The 23,925-nt window shown below is 46.2% G+C and overlaps 1 protein-coding gene across 7 annotated transcripts in view; it reads right to left on the reverse strand.

Annotated features, from left to right (window-relative positions):
• MAP3K4 (mitogen-activated protein kinase kinase kinase 4) overlaps window positions 1-23,925 on the reverse strand; it is a 464,119-nt gene that overhangs the window by 45,094 nt on the left and 395,100 nt on the right. For all 7 annotated transcript variants that reach the window (XM_029594154.1, XM_029594153.1, XM_029594149.1 and 4 more), the window contains 2 exons: window positions 4,351-4,542; window positions 3,640-3,710 (listed from right to left, as the gene is read on the reverse strand). In XM_029594154.1, coding sequence (XP_029450014.1) covers window positions 3,640-3,710; window positions 4,351-4,542 — 263 coding nt within the window. The remainder of the gene's footprint in view (window positions 1-3,639; window positions 3,711-4,350; window positions 4,543-23,925) is intronic.

Here is a 23,925-nt window from a genome sequence, read left to right on the forward strand (position 1 = left end):
AAACTGTTGTGATGGTGCATTACTAAACGACGGTATAGAAAATATTTTAAATAAATAAATAAATAAAATAAATAAAAGGTATGTAAGGAGGACCACATTGCAGCTTGGCAAATCTCGACGGGCGACAACAATCTAATCTCTGCCTATGACACTGCTTGAGCCCTATTGAAATGAGCCCTAACCTGACTAGGCAACGGCCACTCAACCTCCATATATGCAGCCGTGACTACCTCCTTAATCCAGCAGGCTATTGTAGCCCGTGATGCTGACTCACCCTGTTTACTCCCACCATAGAGTATAAACAGCCGATCCATCTTCCTAAGAGGTTCAGAAACCTCTAAACACGTCAAGATATGTCTTTTGACATCTAAGGACTGTAACAGGCGATATTCATTCACATCTCTCTCCCCAGAGTCGGCAGGGAAATCGATTGATTCAAGTGAAAATCCAAGACCACCTTTGGCAAAAAATATGGAACAGTATGCAACTATATCGCCCCGCAGTCATTTGCAGAAAAGGTTCCTGGCAAGACAATGTTTGCACTTCAGAGCCTCTGTGCGCAGAACAAACTGTCACAAGAAACACCATTTTCAAGAGTAACCTCAAAGAAAGGTTTTGTAACGTCGAAAGGTGGAATCTGCCAGGAAATCCAAAACCAGATTTAAAACTTCACAAGGGTACTGGCAACCACAGGGGAGGACGAAGATACTTCACCCCTTTTAAGAAACTAGCCACATCTGGATGAGCCGACAAGGGTCCAATCACCTGACCTCGGAAACAGGCAAGAGCCACCACCTGTACTTTCAATGAATTAAGGATCAAACCCTTTTTTCAATCCATCCTGCAAAACTCCAGAATGAGTGGGATTCCAATAACTGAATAATACCTATAAATATCCAAATGTTTTCAAATCTCAACATTTGGCACTAGCATTTTTCTTTTGCTTTTTGGAAAAAAAAAAAAAAGAATAATCTTATTCTTTGTTTTATATTAACCTAGATTTTGTAATTTTTTTTCATAATTGTTTTTATTCTTTACTTTTTATTTTTATTTTTTTTATTTTTATTATAAATCATTTTGATTAATTACTTGTAAAGGTGGCATATAAACATTTTTAAATAAATAAATAAATCTTTACCGGACGAGGGAGAATCCTTCGATCCTCATACCAAATCTCAAACACTCGCCAAACCTGCACATAGGCTAAGGGGGTGAAGAACCTTCTTGCTCGAAGCAAGGTGGCAATCACCGCAGTGGAATACCCTCACTTCAGCATAGATCCCTGTGAACCGGTAACTGGATAGAAGGGTCCACCAGGAGCCTTTGCACATCTGTATACCATGGCCTCCTGGGCCAATCTGGTGCCACTAGAAGTACCATTCCATATAACCATCAATCATCCAAATGATTCTGCCCAACATGGGCAACAGAAGAAAGACATAGGAACTTGCCTATCGGCCACTCCTGTACGAGGGCATAGATGCCCAAGGACTTTTGGTTTCTCCTGCAACTGAAGAAGCGAGAAACCTTTGCACTGTAAGATGTTGCCAGAACATCTAGATTCGGGAGACCCCAGTGGTTCGCTATGAGCTGGAATACCTCATTCAACAATTCCCATTCTCCTGTGTCCAGACTCTGTCCACTGAGAGAGTCTGCTCTTACATTGTCTTTTCCTGCAATGTGGGAGGCTGAAACCTGAAGATGGATTTCCACCCATTTTTTTGATAGCTTCTTATTGTATGTGATTTGTAAAAACAAATGTGCCACTTCATTTCTAATCAAGTGTATTGCCTTGAGGTGTATTTGAAAATGCATAAAAAAAGAAAAGTCAAATTGGGATCCTTCTTTGTCTCAAACACTGAATCAGCCCCCGGTACTCCCAGCATCTTCAATATCTGGGAATTCAGAGCCAGAAACTCATCTCTATGAAAAAAGCGCAACATAGATCTATATGGCTCCAGCCCCTCAGGAATTTTCTCATCCTCCAGGGAATAAGGATCAGTTTCATCATCCATGCCGTCTGGGTCCCTATCGGAGCGACTCGTGGCAGGCCTAGACTTACTCCAATGCTTACCCGCAACACCAGGTGTGCGAGGATTGGCAGGCTGCGATCCTGAATCGCTATTAACTGGGGCCAATGACTGCACCTGAAGAAAAGACTGTGGCCCTTGAAAAAATTCCACCCAAGAAAAGGTAGACAGATCCAGACCTAAACTAGGGGGGCATTGGTACTGTACCCACTGAATTACCTTCCCCCCACTGAGGAACCAGTTAGAGGAGTTCCAATTCCAAGCGAGATCTCTGGCAACATATTCCATTCCTTTAACAAGCTGGGAAGGACCAAGCTTAGCAAAATCAGACGGAGACAAGTCTCCTTGAGCCTCCAAACAGTGCTGACAAAAATTAAGAGGGAATGCCAGGCTGAGATGGCTGAATATGTCAAGCAGCATACAGGGCAAGGCGCTTAGACTTCTTTGCTACTGGCACCATAATAATTCACACATTCTAAACTAACTCTGAGAAGAGTGCGCACCCGGCTGAGCTTGTCACTTGAAAAGGACTGGACACCCAAAAGTTAGGCGTCCAAAAAATTAGATGCCCAATACCACTGGGTGCCCTACTAGACACCTTCAGACGCACCTCCAAGCACTCAAAAGGCATCCTATGCGCACAACTGTGTATCCATATGCGCCCAATTGGGCGACCAGCTAAGCGCACTATTTTTCACACAGCCGGGCATCCAGCTGGTCATTAAGTGCGAACAGACATCCTGACTAGGGCAGACTTACGCACCTTGGAAAAGTGCATGAACGCTGCCGTGGCATACCACGCGGAAAAATTCTGAATCTGAGAGCAGGGCCTAGCCCGAATAACTGCTCAATCCACCAAGCTGCCAGAGTTCCCCAACTCCCTTGGAGTCTGAAACAGATGTCAGACTGGTGCGCCGAGGCATGGAGACCGGAGGGGAGAGGAATCCCTAAAATCAATTCCCCCTCTTTCACTTCCTTTTTCTTTTCTTTTTTTTTTAAAAACTCTTTACCTGAGTTCAGACTGTCCTGGCTGAGAATGGAGTCTGTCTCCGGCTGTGGGAGGAGAGGGCATGTACCTTTACCGCCATGCTCAGCTTCCAGCACCTGCTTGGCTTTCAAATTTTTTTTTTTTTTTACAGCTAAGTCCGTGCAGGAAAATCTATTTACTGGACCAAGGCACTCATCTTAGGGTGAATCCATTAAAATCACCTCAGGAAATCTTGTCTGAGGAAGGGACCATAAGGTATCACCACAGGAAAGCAGGGCAATAAACTTCTATCCTTCTTTCTCTTTCTATTAAACTTCATCGCAATCCCCAATAGGGAGATGCACATCCACTATCTGCTGGAAACGGAGAATACTGGCAGGCTAATGTCAGTGCAGAGATATATACCGTGATGTCAGCTTGCTCCATCTCTATCCACTGGCTCTGGATCCACCTCTGTTTGAACGCTAAGAAAATCTCGATTACCATATTGGTTGGGCAGGTCCCAAGGACTAGGTTTACAACCAGTGCCCCCTTGATCGTTGTTAATATTACAATAATGGCCAGAGTTGTCACATTCTTTCAAAATAATCAGCATTTAGAAAGGAAGACCCATTTACTTACTTCTTTCATAGCCATCAGCTCACCAGTATCCACATTAATACAGGTATAGACTTTCCCGTACTGGCCTTCACCTGAAAATTGTAAATAAAGGACAACTCAAACAAAAACTATACTTTCACTCAATCTCCATTTATTTGAGTATCTAGTGATCAGGAATCTCATGAGTTAGGAGTTGGAAGGAAAGCTTCCTCCAAGGATAAAATCTTCATTGAATCAACATGCTAGGAGTTTCCAATGGTATGTCCCTCACTCAGGGCTCAACCCCATCCCTTTCATCACATACACAAACCCTACTGACCCTTCCTCTGAGGGCTTGGACCTTAAGTCTCTTATGCCATACTGTATAACAGTGAAGTGAAAAGCTTCAATCAAGTCTGAACAAATAAAAAGGCATTTTCCTTAGCGCAAAAGGATTCAGAATGATAAAACCTCTGGTTCTGACATTTTCTTCACCTATCGTGAAGACTACAAATCACAAGTTGTGCTGGAGCTCTTCCTCTCCCCTGGTCAGAATTAACTTTGAGGGAATCATCCCCCTGGTCCCTGATGCAGATGAGAGCTACAAGTGGCCATGTTTAAAAAAAAAAAAAAAAAAAAAAGCTTGCCCATCCCAGCATTAGAGGTATTCTAACTTACTGCAAAAGAAATCGAATTCAGAAACAAACAGAAAAACTGTGTTAAAATCTAAGGAGGCTATTGGCAAAACCTTACCGATTTTATTTCCCCTTTGCCACTTGAAGGTAACCTTACGTAAGCCAACATGCATGACATTATCGTAGGATTTAGGAGTGTCACAGACTTGACCGATGATATTCTTCCTTCTCATGTCCCGGTACCTTTCTTGCTCAAATAACTGTACAGATTTCTGAATCGCATCCATAGGCCCATGTTTAGATGCAATGTCTGAAAAAATTAATACACAATTTGCTTTACTGCTAAAACTTGAAACCATATTTAGCCAATGCAATGAGGGAGAAGTTATTTATTCCTAGTGCTCCAAGATCATGCATAAAAGTTAGTAATTTAGTCAAAGGCATCAATGCAAAGGATAAAGATGAAAATTACAGCTTACTTTTCTCCAAACTCCCTATTTCAAGACTGAACCTTTGCTTTGTTCTCCAGTTTTATCCTCTTGCCCTCTCACATCCACATAGTGAAACCCTTTGGATTAGTGTTAAACTCTAAGCAATACCATTCTGTAACCAGCCATCAGATGTTATTTTAGTGCACGTCAGTGCAATCTTGCTTGTTCCCATAACACAGCAGATATCAGAAAAAGACCAACCACTCATGCAGTCTGCCCAGTTATTACTGTTCACACTGCCAAAGATATTTCCCGGTTGGCAGCCATACAGCATTACTGCTTGTAAGATTTCTCTCCTTATCCAGGACAGTTTTTGTTGTCTCTCTCATTGTACTCCAAGTCTTAAATGAATGAGCATACAAGATCCCGCATTTAGTGTGCCTAAGGACAGGGCTGTCAGAAGGAGCAGACATGACTGGCAACTGCCTTGGGTATTATTATTATATTTCATATGCTGATTGTAGTTGTATGAGACACCAAGCTGTTTATATTATAGTATCATAAAACATTCATAAGCAGCATGCTATGCTGGACATCAGTGAGCAATACTGCCGGCCTGCCGCATTTAGCGGCAGCCTAAACTGCAGCACTGCTGATTTAGACAATAGAAACTGCTTATTACTGGCATTCGTAGCATGGGATCTATTTAATGTTTGGGTACTTGCCAGGTACTTGTGATCTGGATTGGCCACTGTTGGAAACAGGATGATGGGGTTGATAGACTTAGTTTGACCCAGTATGGCAACTTCTTATGTTTCTGTGTGGTCATGTCATCACAGAAAGGCCAACCAACCAGCTGTATCATTGGAGGGAGACCTCCCTCCCCTAGGCTGGCTTAAGAACTGCTTAATCCTGCAATAGGCCCCTTCATTGCTTTGCAGAGTGTTGCCCACAGAAATCTGCAGTTCTTTAACCATCTTTGCTGTCTGCTGCTTCCCACATCATGGCTGAATCAGGAGCAAACTCTCAATCTGGCCTCCTGCACACCAGTGCCCTGCATCACCACTCAGCTTTCAGGCTGACCTCAAAACTTCAATTCTAAGTAATTACAGGAAAAAAAAGGGGAGGAGGAAGTAGCAGTAAAAACAGAAGAAATCAAGACTTTAAAACTGTGGTAAAAAGATATGAAAAAGCTTACTTTATTCATCATGAATCAGTGCCCTAGAGCAGTGGTCCCCAACCCTGTCCTGGGGGCCCACCAGCCACTCGGGTTTTCAGGATATCCACAATAAATATGCATGAGAGAAAATTTGCATGCACTGCCTCCATAACATGCAGATTTTCTCTCATGCTTATTCATTGTGGATATCCTGAAAACCCGACTGGCTGGTGGGCCCCCAGGACAGGGTTGGAGACTACTGCCCTAGAGCATGACTACTAAGTGAGAAGTCCATCTTATTGTATTTTTACTTTTTTTTTTGGTGAATGAAATGTGTCACAATGAAGACACAAATATGAAGCCCTCTAACAGCTAAATAATTAGCAAAAGCCATGCAGGATCTCTCTCACTACACCGCTAATGCACCTTAGCTCATATTTTGGGAAGATAGATAACAGTGTGTCAGAGGGTAACTCAGATTTTTCATCAGTTCAGGCCTCAGAATAAAAACTAAGTTGCCAGGTACAATGATTTTAGTGATGTGGACAAACACCCATTAGGAATGGAATTCACAACCCATGTCATATTAAAGAGACTTTTCAAATTTTTGCCACATACCTCCCCCTTCCTCCTTTCCACTGCCCTCTGTTTTACCAATCCTCTAGGCTACTTTTTGGCTCAAGTAGTTTCCTTCTGTTCCTCTGGCTTTCCAGGTTAATAAGAATCTGACCCAATTAATACTTCATTTCCATAATGCTTCATTCAGAGTTCAACAATATTCTCCTATCTGTATATCTAGTCCTGGGGGAATTCTGTGCTACTGCGGAGCGCAGAATTCGCAAATTCCCCCCCTGCGCAGAACTGCCATTTTCTACACAGAATTGCCAAATTGTGCACAGAAAATAGCAGAAGAGACCCCGGTATGCTGCAAACGGAGCGCACAAAGACGAATGCCCACATATGCCGTGGGATGCGCTCCGCTCGCAGCAAAGACGAAGGCCCTGGCACACCATTTGCGGCGAAGATGGAAGGTCCCGTGTGCTGCGGAGTGTGCTCTACTCATGGTGAAGATGAAAGGCCCCCGTGTGCCGCGAACGGAGTGTGCTTTGCTCGCGGCGAACATGGAAGGCCCTGGTGAGAGAGAATGTGTGAGTGTGTGTGTGAAAGGAGAGGGAGAGGGGGTGTGAGAAAGGAGAGGGGAGGGAGTGTGAGAAAGGGGAGGGGAGGGAGTGTGAGAAAGGGGGTGAGAGAGCAGGAGGGTGTGAGAGAGAGAGCATGGGAGGTAAGAGAGCAGGGGGATGCTTGAGTGTGGGTTTCATAGAGAGGGAGCCTATATGAGGAAATTGTGAAGGAGTGTGTATGTGTGTATGTGTGTGAGAGATTGGGAGCTCGTGTGTATGTGAGGGTGCTAACCTATGTGAAGAGATTCTGTATTTGTGAGACAGAGCCTTTGTGAAGGGGTGCGTGAGAGACAGACATAGGTAGCCTGTGTGAGGATATATATGCGAGAGAGAAAGGGAGCTTGTGTGGGTGTGTATGCAAGAGAGAGGGCCCTATATAAGTGGATGTGTGTGTGAGAGAGTGAGGGAACCTGTATGAGGGTGTGTGTATGTGTACTACAGAGAGGGAGCATGTATAGGAGAGAGGGAGACTGTGAGGGGCAGTACTGAGAACAGGGTAAAACTCTGGGACTGGCCATAGAGTGGAAGGGGTTGAGCCTAGAGTTGGAGGGGAGAGATACTGGTAGGTGGGGAGTTGGAGCCTGAGAGGGCAAAGTGGCCAGGGGAGTAGGGAAAGCGAGTGGAAGGGACACCCTACAGTGAATTTCTAGGGAAAGTCTGCTCAAAATATTTAAAATTCTGCATCTTTAAGTAATAACTTTTCTGTATTATTTTAAAATGTAACTACTTAAAGACTGTCATGTAAATTGAGTTATTTTGACCAATATAAAGTTTGCAGAATTTTAAGTTTTTGTGCGCAATTTTAAATTTTTTTGCACAGAATTCCCCCAAGAGTATATATCCCACCTATCACATTACTAGTCATTCAGCTGTGCATGGTTCGGAGAAATGTATCCTTGAAGGATACTAATGAAACAGGAGATTTAGGGTATCCCAACAGAGAGGGTTCCAATAAAAGCACATGTAGTCCATGTGCCTATATGTAAAAAATCACCTGAGCTAAAGATTTCCAAATTATCCCTAAGAAATGAAAAGCAGGTTGTTAATACAAACAAAACACACACTTTGAAATGTCAGTATGCCAATGCTAGAAGTCTAAATAAGATGGGAGAGTTAGAGTGTAAAGCAGTAAATGATGAGATTGAAATAATTGGCATCACAGAGACCTGGTGGAAGGAAGATAACCAATGGGACAGTGCTATATCAGGGTACAAATTACACTGCAATGATAGGGAGGATCGACTTGGTGGGGGTGTGGCACTTTATGTCCAGGAGGGTATAGAGTCCAAGATAATACAAGAGACATGCTCAGTAGAATCTATATGGGTAGAAATCCCATGTGTGTTGGGTAAGAGTATAATTATAGGAGTATACTACCGTCCACCTGGAGAAAATGGTCAGACAGATGATGAAATGCTAAGAGAAATCAGGGAAGCTAACCAATTTGGCAGTGCAATAATAATGGGAGATTTCAATTACCTCACAAAACACGTTGCAAACAAATTTGAAAATTTTATGTGCTTAGGAATTTATCTCACAATGTGGACCATCATTCCACCCTTGGTTGGTTTAGGCAGTAAGCCACGCTTTCAACCATAACGGGTCATATTTAATCATCGGTCCGGAATAGTCTATTAAATTCCTTTTAGATTTCTTCAATTTTCTACTTTATTAAATTTACTTTTTTTATCGTTTTTTGTCCATTTATAATAAAATGTTTTTAACGGAGTAAGAAGCAGAATTGCCTTACTTGTGCGGAGCGCCTCCGCGCTTCCGAGATAGTGCCTTCACTCACTTGTGCAGAGCGCCGCCGCGCTTTCAAGACTTCAATTTCAATGCTGCCGCGCTTAAAAGGCAGCAAATTCCGATGGAGGGTGCTCGTGTGACTTGGAGCTCCTGTAGTCCAATTCCGATCGAGGGTGCTCGTGTGACTTAGAGCTCCTGTAGTCCGACGTACGTTTCGCAGTTGTGCTGCTTCAGGGACTCTGTCCTAATCGGAAGGGTTAGGCTTAAGAAGAACACAAGGTTAGTTCCCGCCAAACTCTTTCAATATTTAAATGCCTTCGTATTTGCTTCCGTCTAATTCATTATAATGCCTATAAAAAATGACAATAGATATGAGGCCACTTATATTTTTAGCACCAATATTTCTCAAAATAGATTATGCACTCCCAAATGAATTATAGACTAAAACACGTTTGTAGTCTTCTCTTACCGCGTTCAGTCGCCTAATGCTCTTACCGGCATTCTGCTGAATTGCCGCGAGATCTAGGCTGATTTTATAGAATCACCCAACCACACCTGTGATCTGATTTGACAGAAGAGTGGATTCACATGAAGTGAATCCACTCAATTTCCTTGTTGAGGCCGCCAGGGGTCACTGTATGTAATTCGAAAATCCATCGTTGTTCACATTGTTGCAGTTTTTTAATTCGGTCTCCCTTTCTCCAATGAGGGTGAACAATTTCTAAAATGGTCCATTTAATATCAGAGAATTCATGATTACGGTCTCTGAAATGTGTCACCAACGGTTCTTCTATTCGTCCTGTATTGATACAGCATTTGTGTTCAGTTAATCTAGTTCTAAACGGGCGTTTAGTCATGCCCACATATGTAAGTGGGCACGGGCAAAAAATGGCATACACGACAAAGGAAGTTTTGCATGTCGCTGGAGGTAAAGAGACTGTCCGACCTGATGGTAAAATGATGGTAGTCTGTGGTGATTTTAAAGTACAATGGGCACAATTCGTGCAATTCATAATTGGGTCCTCAACATTCCGGGACTGCTGGAGGCTAGAATGAACTACTTGATCTTTGATATTTCTGCCTCGAGAATATGCAATTCTAAGTGGTTGGCCAGTTTATGCGCATACGGCGATTGTGCACAGATAATTCGGAATTCAAGAAACAGTCTCAAATCATGGCAGAAAGATTTTTGCAACGAGGATACCCCCTGTCGAGTGTCAAAAAATCCTATCGACGAGCCCTTTACTCCAATAGGGAATTCATGTTTTTGCCAAGACAGCATGAGGACTCGAACCCACAGACCATGGTGATGAGGCACACTCTAGCCGCTCCAATGATCAGCAGAGCCATACGGAGACATTGGGCAATTCTTCAAGAAATCCACCCTTCATTCAAGGAACCACTTAGAATTGCATATTCTCGAGGCAGAAATATCAAAGATCAAGTAGTTCATTCTAGCCTCCAGCAGTCCCGGAATGTTGAGGACCCAATTATGAATTGCACGAATTGTGCCCATTGTACTTTAAAATCACCACAGACTACCATCATTTTACCATCAGGTCGGACAGTCTCTTTACCTCCAGCGACATGCAAAACTTCCTTTGTCGTGTATGCCATTTTTTGCCCGTGCCCACTTACATATGTGGGCATGACTAAACGCCCGTTTAGAACTAGATTAACTGAACACAAATGCTGTATCAATACAGGACGAATAGAAGAACCGTTGGTGACACATTTCAGAGACCGTAATCATGAATTCTCTGATATTAAATGGACCATTTTAGAAATTGTTCACCCTCATTGGAGAAAGGGAGACCGAATTAAAAAACTGCAACAATGTGAACAACGATGGATTTTCGAATTACATACAGTGACCCCTGGCGGCCTCAACAAGGAAATTGAGTGGATTCACTTCATGTGAATCCACTCTTCTGTCAAATCAGATCACAGGTGTGGTTGGGTGATTCTATAAAATCAGCCTAGATCTCGCGGCAATTCAGCAGAATGCCGGTAAGAGCATTAGGCGACTGAACGCGGTAAGAGAAGACTACAAACGTGTTTTAGTCTATAATTCATTTGGGAGTGCATAATCTATTTTGAGAAATATTGGTGCTAAAAATATAAGTGGCCTCATATCTATTGTCATTTTTTATAGGCATTATAATGAATTAGACGGAAGCAAATACGAAGGCATTTAAATATTGAAAGAGTTTGGCGGGAACTAACCTTGTGTTCTTCTTAAGCCTAACCCTTCCGATTAGGACAGAGTCCCTGAAGCAGCACAACTGCGAAACGTACGTCGGACTACAGGAGCTCTAAGTCACACGAGCACCCTCGATCGGAATTGGACTACAGGAGCTCCAAGTCACACGAGCACCCTCCATCGGAATTTGCTGCCTTTTAAGCGCGGCAGCATTGAAATTGAAGTCTTGAAAGCGCGGCGGCGCTCTGCACAAGTGAGTGAAGGCACTATCTCGGAAGCGCGGAGGCGCTCCGCACAAGTAAGGCAATTCTGCTTCTTACTCCGTTAAAAACATTTTATTATAAATGGACAAAAAACGATAAAAAAAGTAAATTTAATAAAGTAGAAAATTGAAGAAATCTAAAAGGAATTTAATAGACTATTCCGGACCGATGATTAAATATGACCCGTTATGGTTGAAAGCGTGGCTTACTGCCTAAACCAACCAAGGGTGGTATGATGGTCCACATTGTGAGATAAATTCCTAAGCACATAAAATTTTCAAATTTGTTTGCAACGTGTTTTGTGAGACAAGTGTGGTTCGTTGCACATTTTTTCATTAACTGTTTCTGTATAGTGGTAGATTTCAATTACCCCCATATTGACTGGGTAAATGTAACATCTGGACTTGCTAGAGACAAAGTTCCTGGATGTAATAAAAGACTGCAACATGGAGCAATTGGTTCAGGAACCAACAAGAGAGGGAGCTATTTTAGATTTAATTCTTAGTGGAACGCAGGATTTGGTGAGAGAGATAACGGTGGTGGGGCCACTTGGCAATAGTGATCATAACATGATCAAATTTAAACTAATAACTGGAAGGGGGACAATGAGTAAATCTACAGCTCTAACACTAAACTTTCAAAAGGGAAACTTTAATAAAATGTTGAGATTACTTACCTGATAATCTCCTTTTCCTTAGTGTATGCAGATGGACTCAAAACAAATGGGTATTGTGTACTCGTGCTAGCAGTTGGAGACGGATCTGACGTCAGCACGGGTACATATACCCCCACAGGAAGTGAAGCAATTCAGTAATCTTCCTTGCAAAGCTGTAGCTGACCGATCGTTTAAATGAACAGGATTACCCTGACCAATTGATAGTAGCTGGAGACCGCCAGTGATCACAACCGGAAGGCGTCGACACCCGGCAGGGTGGAAGCCCTAGTATAAGCAAAACATGGCTTACCGTGAGTCGGCGAATCCCCATGTATACCGGCAGCCGGGCGGGATGCTGAGTCCATCTGCATACACTAAGGAAAAGGAGATTATCAGGTAAGTAATCTCAACATTTCCTAGCGTGTAGCAGATGGACTCAAAACAAATGGGATGTACAAAAGCTACTCCTGGACTGGGCGGGAGGCTGCCCGAGGACCTTGTAGGATCGCCCTCGCAAATGCTGTGTCCTCCCTGGCCTGGACGTCCAGACGGTAGAATCTGGAGAAGGTATGGAGGGAGGACCACGTCGCCGCTTTACATATCTCTGCAGGCGACAGCAGCTTAGCTTCTGCCCAAGAGGCCGATTGTGCTCTGGTAGAATGAGCCTTGACCTGCAGAGGCGGTGGTTTCCCCGCCTCTATGTAGGCTGCCTTGATAACTTCTTTAATCCAGCGGGCGATGGTTGGCCGTGAGACCGCTTCCCCTTGCTTCTTCCCGCTGTGCAGGACGAACAGGTGGTCCATCTTTCGTACTGTCTCTGACATTTCCAGGTATCTGGGCAGCAGTCTGCCGATGTCGAGATGGCGTAGCATTCGACCTTCCTCCGACTTCTTCAAACCTTCCGTGGTAGGCAAGGATATGGTTTGGTTGAGGTGAAAGTGTGAGACCACTTTGGGTAAAAAGGAGGGAACTGTACGAAAATGGATAGCCTCTGGAGTGATTCTGAGAAACGGATCACGACAGGACAGTGCTTGTAGCTCTGAGATGCGGCGTGCTGAGCACACAGCCAGCAAGAACACCATCTTCAAGGTTAACAAATGGAGAGACAGGCCTCGAAGGGGCCTGAATGCGGATCCCGCTAGAAATTCCAATACTAGGTTGAGGTTTCACAAAGGCACTGGCCACTTCAGTGGCGGAAGAATGAGACTCCTTTCAGGAAGCGTGAAACGTCTGGGTGTTTGGCAATGGAGTTGCCGTCACTCCTGGGACCGTAGCAAGACAACGCTGCTACCTGAACCTTGATGGAGCTGAGGGACAGACCCTTTTGAAGTCCATCTTGTAGGAAGTCCAAAATGATAGGAATCTTCGCGGTATATGAATTGGTGCCGTGAGAGTCGCACCAAGCTTCAAAAACTCTCCAGATCCTGATATATGTTAGTGATGTGGAGAATTTGCATGCTCGGAGGAGTGTATCTATAACCGGCTTCGAGTATCCCCTTTTCTTCAGTCGAGCCCTCTCAATGGCCAGACCGTAAGAGAGAATTGAGCTGGATCCTCGTGGAGGATGGGACCTTGCCGCAGCAGATCCCTGTGCGGAGGCAGGCGTAGCGGATTCCCTGCCAGTAATCTTCTCATGTCTGCGTACCAGGGTCTTCTTGGCCAGTCCGGGGCCACTAGAAGAACTAGTCCTCTGTGTCACTGAATCCTGTGTACAATGGCGCCCAGCAGGGGCCATGGAGGAAAAGCGTATAGCAGGATTCCCTGAGGCCATGGCTGTACCAGGGCATCGATCCCCTGAGCCCGAGGATCCCACCTGCGGCTGAAATATCTGGGTACTTGAGCGTTGGACCTGTCTGCTAAGAGGTCCATGGCTGGCATCCCCAAGTGATCCACAATCATCTGAAAGGCTGTGGGTGACAGCTGCCACTCCCCTGGGTTTAGGCTTTCTCTGCTGAGGAAGTCTGCTGTCGTGTTGTCCTTCCCAGCAATGTGGACGGCGGAGATGTCCTGGAGATTTGCTTCTGCCCAAATCATCAGGGGAGCTATTTCTAGGGACACTTGTTGGCTTCTGGTTCCGCCCTGACGATTGATGTATGCCACTGTGGTGGCATTGTCTGACATTCCTCTGACCGCTCTGTCGCAAAGTCTGTGGGCAAATGCAGGCACGCTAGCCTGACTGCCTGTGCCTCTAGTCGATTGATGTTCCACCTTGACTCTTCTCTGGTCCACCGCCCTTGGGCGGTGAGTTCCTCTCAGTGTGCTCCCCATCCGTTCAGGCTGGCATCTGCGGTGAGCAGAATCCAGGTTGGGGAGGACATTCTTAACCCCCGGCTTATGTGGCCGGGCTGCAACCACCCCCGTAGTTGATACCGCATTCTGGCCGGTAGAGGTAGGCGTACGGTGTAGTTCTGTGATCGTGGGCTCCATCGAGATAGAAGGGCGCGTTGTAACGGTCTCATATGAGCCCGCGCCCATGGTACCACTTCCAGAGTGGATGCCATGAGGCCGAGGACCCGTAGGTAATCTCGATCTGTGGGCCAGCTGGCGCTCAGCAGGGCCTGCAGATGACTCTGAAGTTTTGATTTCCTCTTGGAGGTCAGGCTGACCTTGTCTTCTCGGGTGTCGAATTGGATCCCTAGGTATTCCAGCGACTGGGACGGCTGTAGGGAGCTCTTGTTTACATTGACTACCCATCCGAGGCTTTCCAGAAGAGCTATAACTCTGTTGGTTGCCCGGTGGCTCTCCTCCGGTGACTTTGCCCTGATCAGCCAATCGTCCAGGTAGGGATGGACGAGGATTCCTTCCTTCCTGAGTGCCGCCGCCACTACTACTATTACCTTGGTAAAGATCCGCGGCGCGGTGGCTAACCCGAAGGGTAAAGCCCGGAACTGGAAGTGCTGATTCAGGACTTTGAAGCGTAAATAGCGCTGGTGATCCCAATGGATGGGGATATGCAAGTAGGCTCCCGACAGATCTAGGGAGGTGAGAAACTCCCCTGGCTGTACTGAATTCTTGACAGACCAGAGAGTTTCCATGCGAAAGCTGGGGGACCTGTAGGTGTCGGTTGACTGACTTGAGGTCCAGGACAGCCTGAAAGTGCCCTCCTTCTTGGGTACTATGAAATAAATGGAATAATGCCCAGAAGTTACCTCTTCCGCAGGTACTGGGATTATGGCTTTTAGGGCCAGGAGCCTCTGTAAGGTTACTTCTAGTGCCACTGCCTTGATCGGTGAGCAAGGAGATTCCACAAACTTGTTCGGTGGAAGCCGAAGAAAATCCAGGTAATATCCTTCCCGGATGTTGGCGAGGACCCACTGGTCCGAAGTGATCTCGACCCACCTGTGGTAGAAGAGGGTTAGCCTGCCCCCTATGGCTGCTACCCTCGGATGGGTCGGCTGATTGTCATTGTGGGTTACGGCCGGGGCCAGAACCCGGGCCGGTTCTCTTCTTGTTGTGCTTGGTCCGAAAGGGCTGGTTCCTGGCCTGAGGACGAGGTGCTTGATAGCGAGTTCTGTAGGGGTTGAAGCGCTGAGAGTTTCTACCTCTGGATGGCCTAGAAACAGAACGCTGGCTCCTCCTTGACCTGTCTTCTGGTAGACAGGGTAATGGAGAGGCACCCCATTTATTAGCCCAGGTCTCGAGATCGCTGCCAAACAGTAGGGAACCCTTAAAGGGCATTCTTGTGAGTCGTGTCTTGGAGGACGAGTCGGCCGCCCAATGACGTAGCCAAAGCTGCCTCCTGGCTGCCACTGAAGAGGAGACTCCCTTGGCTGCCGTACGGACGAGGTCGGAGGCCGCGTCAGTGAGAAATGCGAGAGCTGATTCCACGTCTGCTCCCTGGGTGTTGTTTCTCGCCTGTGATAAACAGGAGCGCGTCACCACGGTGCAGCAAGTCACGATTCGTAGGGACATGGCTGCTACCTCAAAAGCTTGTTTCAGAATGGTGTCCATGTGTCGGTCATGCGAATCCTTGAGGGCCGCTCCCCCCTCAACCGGAATGGTGGTGTGTTTCACTATTGCATTAACTATGGCGTCTATCCTAGGGCACGCCAACAGCTCCTTGGACGCCGGATCCAGAGGGTACATGCCTGCCAATGCCCGACCCCCTTTAAATGAGGCCTCCGGTGCCTTCCATTCCAGATCGATTAGCTGCTGTGCTGCCTGTAGGAGGGGAAAATGGTGAGCCGGCTGGCGCAGGCCCTCTAACAGGGGGTTCATTTTAGGGTCCCCTGGGGTATCCTGGCCCGGAATGGCCAGTTCCGATAGGCACTGCGAGACCAGGCCTGAAAGATCTTCTTTCTGAAAGAAGCGCCTCATGGTCCGATATGGCTCTATCTCAGAGGGAAGTTCACCCTCCTCGGGGGGCTCCTCACTTACCTGTGAGCAATCCGAATCCCCATAAGCGGGGCTGTCGGGTGGTGAGTGGCTGTGCCTAGGTCTCGAGGGTCCAGGGACCGGATCAACCGGAACGGGAAGACCCATTCGAGGAGCAGACTGCATCTGGACAAAGACGTGAATCCCTTTGAATAATTCCACCCAGGAAAGCAAAGCCGGATCTGGCCGCCGGGGCACCAGGTCTCTCAGGTTCCCTGGTTGTTCGCCGCGGCCCGCTAAGTCCTGTGTGCTCCCTGAGGAACCGCTGGGCTGGGGCCGGTCCTGTCCTGGGACTCCCATGGCCTCCTCACACTGGGTACATAGTGAGTCTGCTTCCTCACTCTGTGTGGCTCTGAGGTTGCATGCTGAGCAGAGGCTTAGAGTTTTCATGCCAGATTCTGGAGGTGCTGGCACTGCGGCCGCATGGGCTCTCTTATGCTCCATTTTCTGGAAATTCGGTATCGCCCAATGATGTGCGTTCTACAAGTGCGCATAACAGCATGCGCCAAGACCGGGCGTTTTATAGATGTGCGCCTATCCACGGGCGTCTTAGCAACGTGCGCCTATCCACGGGCGTCTTATAAACGTGTGCCTATCCACGGCGGCTTATAAATATGCACCTATCTACGGGCGTCTTATAAATGTGCGCCTATCTACGGCGGCTTATAAATGTGCGCCTGTCTGCGGGCGGCTTAAAAATGTGCGCCTGTCTGCGGGCGGCTTAAAAATGTGCGCCCGCCTACGGGCGGCTTAGAAATGTGCGCCTATCCACGGGTGTCTTATAAACATGCGCCTATCGCGTGCGCTAACAACGTGCGCCTATCGCGGGCACTTAGCTTAGTAGCGGGCGCCCATCGGCGAAGATGATTAGGCAGGCAACAAAAGTGGCGACCTCCTTGGCGTGCTGCCTCGTAGGCAGGCCCAGCAAATCCACACTTCCTCGGAGACCAAGTAAAGATATATGCCTTACCTTGTCTTCGGCGCTTCCCAGCTGCGACCCGGGCGGTCTCCGGCTGCGGGGGGAGAGTACCTTCAACCGCCGCGCATAAGGAAGTGCGCCCGCTGCCTCTAGGCCGCACCCTTCTCACTCGGGGGCCAAGTCCACGACGGGACCGAGGCCCGTCGTGGACTAGGCTCTAGGCCGCGCCCGAACTCGTCTTGCTTGGGGGCCAAGCCGCACCCGAGCCCTTCTCACTCGGGGGCTAGGTCCCTGCCGCGATTCGGCCACCGGACCGAGGCACTTACTTCCGAGGGACCACGGAAGTCAGCTCGGGAAACTCAACTGGGTGAGGCCTCACCACAGGAGTGCGGGGCTTGTCTTCAATAGGTTTCGTCTGGGAGTTTAGACGGTAGAATTTGGAAACACGCTCAGTGAGCGTGAGGTAGCTCCAAACTGCTTTGGAGACGGAAATTACTGAATTGCTTCACTTCCTGTGGGGGTATATGTACCCGTGCTGACGTCAGATCAGTCTCCAACTGCTAGCACGTGCACACAATACCCATTTGTTTTGAGTCCATCTGCTACACGCTAGGAAATGAGGAAAATAGTTAGAAAAAAACTGAAAGGTGCAGCTGCAAAGATTAAAAGTGTTCAACAGGCATGGACATTGTTTTAAAATACAATCCTAGACGTGCAGTCCACGTGTATTTCACGCATTAAGAAAGGTGGAAGGAAGGCAAAACGATAACTGGCATGGTTAAAAGGTGAGGTGAAAGAGGCTATTTTAGCTAAAAAACATCCTTCAAAAATTGGAAGAAGGATCCATCTGAAGAAAATAGGATAAAGCATAAGCATTGTCAAGTTAAGTATAAAACATTGATAAGACAGGCGAAGAGATAATTTGAAATGAAGTTGGCCGGGGAGGCAAAAACTCATAATAAAAACTTTTTTAAATATATCCGAAGCAAGAAACCTGTGAGGAAGTCGGTTGGACCGTTAGATGACGGAGGAGTTAAAGGGGATCTTAGGGAAGATAAGGCCATTGCAGAAAGACTAAATTAATTCTTTGCTTCCGTGTTTACTAATGAGAAGTTGGGGAGATACCAGTTATGGAGATGGTTTTCAAGGGTGATGAGTCAGATGAACTGAACCAAATCACTGTGAACCTGGAAGATGTAGTAGGCCAGATTGACAAACTAAAGAGTAGCAAATCACCTGGATAGGATGGTATGCATCCTAGGGTTCTGAAGGAACTCAAAAATGAAATTTCTGATCTATTAGTTAAAATTTGTAACCTATCATTAAAATCATCCATTGTACCTGAGGACTGGCCAATGTAACCCCAATATTTAAAAAGGGCTCCAGGGGCAATCCGGGAAACTATAGACCAGTGAGCTTGACTTCAGTGCCGGGAAAAATAGTGGAAACTATTCTAAAGATCAAAATCGTAGAGCATATAGAAAGATATGGTTGAATGGAACACAGTCAACATGGATTTACCCAAGGGAAGGCTTGCCTAACAAATGTTTCAATTTTTTGAAGGGGTTAATAAACATGTGGATAAAGGTGAACAGGTAGATGTAGTGTATTTGGATTTTCAGAAGGTGTTTGACAAAGTCCCTCATGAGAAGCTTCTAAGAAAATTAAAAAGTCATGGGATAGGAGGCGATGTCCTTTCGTGGATTATGAACAGATTAAAAGACAGGAAACAGAGAGTAGGATTAAATGGTCAATTTTCTTAGTGGAAAAGGGTAAACAGTGGAGTGCCTCAGGGATCTGTACTTGGACCGGTGCATTTCAATATATTTATAAATGATATGAAAAGGAATACGATGAGCGAGGTTATCAAATTTGCAGATGAAACAAAATTATTGAGAGTAGTTAAATCACAAGCGGATTGTGATACATTACAGGAGGACCTTGCAAGACTGGAAGATTGGGCATCCAAATGGCAGATGAAATTTAATGTGGACAACTGCAAGGTGTTGCATATAGAGAAAAATAACCCTTGCTATAGTTACACGATGTTAGGTTCCATATTAGGAACTACCACCCAGGAAAAAGATCTAGGCATCATAGTGGATAATACTTTGAAATCATCGGCTCAGTGTGCTGCAGCAGTCAAAAAAGCAAACAGAATGTTAGGAATTATTAGGAAGGGAATGGTTAATAAAACGGAAAATGTCAAAATGCCTCTGTATTGCTTGCTCCATGATGAGACCGCACCTTGAATAATGTGTACAATTCTAGTCGTCGCATCTCAAAAAACATATAGTTGTGATGGAGAAGGTACAGAGAAGGGCAACCAAAATGATAAAGGAAACTGAACAGCTCCCTTATGAGGAAAGGCTGAAGAGGTTAGGACTGTTCAGCTTGGAGAAGAGAAGGCTGAGGGGGGATATGAGAGGTCTTTAAGATCATGAGAGGTCTCGAACGAGTAGATGTGAAAAGGAAAATTGGTTCTTACCTGCTAATTTTCATTCCTTTAGTACCACAGATAGTCCAGACAGTGGGTTGAGCCTCCTGTCCAGCAGATGGAGATATAGGATACCCTTTATTTTTTTCTCTATCAGGACAGTGCTCACCCTGCATCCCTTCAGTATAAAAGTTATCAAAGCAAGAAAAGGTAAAGTTAACCAGAAGAAGATCAAAAGCAAGTACCAACCAACATGTAATGTGAACTATCAACACTTGAAAGAACCGCTCTTACATATATATCCAGTTGAGAAAGACTTCTGGTGCCTTGAAGTTCTGATAGGAAGTAACTGGATCCAAAATGCTGTTAAGAACCAAACAAAAAAGGAAAAAGCCCTCGAGAGGACCAATCAAAAAGGAACCACAGCCCAGGCGGGAGTCTGGACTGATCCGTGGTACTACAGGAACGAAAATTAGCAGGTAAGAACCAATTTTCCTTTCCCTGTACGTACCCGGATCAGTCCAAACAGTGGGATGTACCAAAGCTTCCCTAAAGAGGGTGGGATAGAGACAAACCCGTTCGAAGCACCTGCCTGCCGAAGGAGCCAAACACGGGCGCCTGGACGTCGAGGCAATAATGACGAGCAAAAGTATACAGAGACTTCCAAGTAGCTGCCCTGCAGATTTCCTGAGGAGAGACCCACTGACTCTCAGCCCAAGAAGTAGATTGCGCATGCAAAGAATGGGCCTTCAAACCCTCCAGAACTGACCGGCCACAACAGATATAAGCCAACGCAATGGCCTCCTTCAGCCAGCGAGCAATGGTAGCCTTAGAGGCCTTGTTACTTCTATTTGGGCCGTTCCATAGGACAAAGAGATGATCAGAGATGCAAAATTCGTTAGTAACCTGTAAGTATTGGAGTAGGATACTCTTTACATCAAGACACCTGAGGTGCCCGCCAGGCATGCGTGCGTGCAATGTCTTCAGGAGAAAAGGCAGGAAGCTCCACTGACTGACTGACTGACGTGAAAAGAAGACACGACCTTTGGAAGAAAAGATGGCACTGTCTTGAGGGAAGCACATTAGTCAGAAAAGCGGAGAAAGGGCTCCCGACAAGACAAGGCTTAGAGCTCGGACACTCTCCTGGCCGAGCAAATAGAGACCAAAAATAGTGTCTTAAGAGTGAGGTCTTTAAGCATGGCCCGCGGAAGAGGTTCGAAAGACAACTCACAAAGGGCTTGAAGCACCAAAATGAGGCTCCAGGATGGACAAGTAGGCCAGACAGGTGGGTTTACATGTTTGGCCCCTTTAAGGAAGCGAATGACATCCGGATGAGTCGCCATCGCGTAACCATTGATACGCCCAAGGAGAGAACCGAGGACCGAAACCTGCATCCAAAGAGAATTGAAAGACAAACCCTTTGGAGAGACCAGACTGCAGGAAGAAAAGGACCTGAGACGCCGGAGCATTGCGCGCCTGGACTCCGGACTCAGCACATGCATTCTCAAACACTCTCCATACGTGGACGCAAGCGAGAGAGATAGAGGTCTTCCTTACCCGCAAGAGAGAGGAGATAACTTCCTCCTTATACCCTTTCTTTCTCAGGCGCCACCGCTCAAAAGCCAGGCCACTAGACAAAAACGATCCGCCTGATCGAAAAATACTGGTCCTTGGCGGTTGCGAGGTTCACCAGGTCCGCGAACCATGGTCTCCGAGGCCATTCCGACGCTACGAGAATGACCGACCCCTTGTGGAGTTCTAGCCTTCTAAGTACCTTTCCCACCAGAGGCCAAGGTGGGAACATGTAGAGAAGAACGTCATGAGGCCAGGGAAGAACCAGGGCATCCACCCCTGCCGAGCAGTGCTCCCGTCTGCGGCTGAAGAATCTGGGAGCCTTTGCGTTGTTCAGGGTAGCCATCAGGTCGAGGTGAGGAACTCCCCACTTGTGCACCAGAAGATTCATCACCCCGTCGGACAACTCCCACTCTCCGGGATCTAGGTGTAGTCGGCTGAGGAAGTCCACTTGCACATTCTCCATCCCCGCAATGTGGGAAGCTGCGGGACAACTCAGGTGACTCTCTGCCCAGGAGAGCAGCTTGCTGGCCTACAGAACCACCAGACGACTCCTGGTGCCACCCTGGCGACTGATGTAAGCTAACTGTGGTGGCATAGTCGGAGAGGTCCCGCACGGCTTTATGACGGAGCAAGGGCAGGAACACCTTGAGTGCCAGATGGACAGTTCAGGCTTCCAGATGACTGATGTGCCATCGGGATTGCACAGGAGACCACCGTCCTTGTGTAGACTGGTGCTGACACACCACGCCCCAGCCGGAGAGGCTGGCATCCGTTGTCACAACGATCCACTGGGGTGTCTCCAAAGGCACTCCTTTCAAGAGACGGGCGTGTGAAACACATTTAAGACAAATCAGAGAAAATTCTTTCACTCAACGCACAATTAAGCTATGGAATTTGTTGCCAAAGGATATGGTTAGTGCAGTTAGTGTAGCTGTGCTCAAAAAAAGGTTTGGATAAGTTCTTGGAGAAGTCCATTAACTGCTATTAATCACGTTTACTTAGGTAATAGCCACTGCTATTAATAGCATCTGTAGCATGGGATCTTCTTGGTATTTGGGTACTTGCCAGGTTCTTGTGGCCTGGTTTGGCCTCTGTTGGAAACAGGATGCTGGGCTTGATGGACCCTTGGTCTGACCCAGCATGGTAATTTCTTATGTTCTAACAGTCCTTGCTATGAAGCTTCCTTCAGAACCCATTATACATGCAACCTGAATCCCACCTGGAGGGGTCACTGTTTAATTCCTGGAATTTTGCCTCCTTTCCTCTTCTATCCTACCAGGGACTCTGAATGATGCCTCCACCCTCTGTCCAATGTGTGGATGACAGGTCAGAGAATCAAACTAGTTTCCTGCATGGTACTGATAGATCATCAAGTTAGGCCACCTTAAAGTATCTTAGTTGCATCACCACCATAAAACTACACAAGAAAATAAGACCAAAAAAAAAAAATCACAGCTTTCCTGCACAAATTAAGAGTCCTAAAGGCTTGGGCTGCTGTTAGATGCAATCTTGCCTAACTTGGTGCATGTCTTCTTGCTTCTTCCAGCACCCAGCGGCTGAACCCTGGGAGAGATGCAAGGATGCACTAAGCAGAGTAGATCAGCATCTGACTGAAAACAGTCTAAACTCCACTGTGCTGCTAAGCATCTATATGCTAGGATTTCCACTTTTTCTACTTCTCAATACATTTTTCCAGGCCCCACCCTGCTTCAACTAAACCAAGTATTTATCTGTATTTGATATTCCGCCTTTTTTTTTTTTTTTTTACGAGTGGCCTCAAAGTGATTACAATAAATTTAAATTAGTTTACAGCAGTATTAGAACAAAAACAATACTGGTTGAGGATCTATATATTTAAAGACAGATTCACAGTTAGGTTATTTTGTTGTTGCTGTAGAAATAGGAATATCTCTTCGACATCTGAACTATCACTGTGTGTGTTTTACAGTTTAGAAAAAAATGACAAATTCTAAATTCAGGAACCAAGCAAGAAAGGAAAAAAAATTACTCTTATCATCCAAAAGTAAAAATATCAGCCAAGTATGAAACAGCTGTGTGGTAAACAATGGCAGCTTTCTGATCGGTCACTGTTTGTATTCTATGGGGCCGATGCAATATGGTGTGCTGAGCTGAGTGCACTCTTAACGTGCAGTTGGAAGCGGGTAGAATAGGCGCTAATCAATCCCCTGATGCAATAAGAGGATTAGCACCTATTCAATGCGCGTCTAACGTGGAGTGAATGCAATAGCGCTCTTCACATGCAAATGCATGAGAATGAGGCTATTAGGCATTCACTTCCAATGCAAACTGTCATCTATTAACGCCTGCCAGGAGCAGGCGTTAATAGATGTGCGCATCAAAAAAAGAATTAAAATAAAATAAAAAAAAATTTGATGATCGGGCCCATCACAAGAAACAACATCAAGTTTAATGGCATTGGTTTTTGTTACCGGCGGACAGCCACGAAAACAGACGCCGATGTTTTCGTGACTGGGTCGCTGAAAACCAACGCCGAGTTTATCAGCATCTGTTTTCGTGGCTGTCCGCTGCGAAGGAAAACAGACGCTGATAAACTCGGCTTTGGTTTTCAGCAAACTAGTCTCAAAAACCAACGCTGGGTTTATCAAGCTTTATGAAACTACTGAATTTGTTGCCCAAATGTCCGACCTTCTAGGTCCCTGTGACTTTACTTTCTCCTCGCCCCCATCGGTTAGCAGATCCTGGCACTATCCTGCAAAGAAGTTTCACTA

Source organism: Rhinatrema bivittatum, chromosome 3 (assembly GCF_901001135.1).
Source record: "Rhinatrema bivittatum chromosome 3, aRhiBiv1.1, whole genome shotgun sequence".
In the NCBI taxonomy this organism is placed as follows: domain Eukaryota; kingdom Metazoa; phylum Chordata; class Amphibia; order Gymnophiona; family Rhinatrematidae; genus Rhinatrema; species Rhinatrema bivittatum.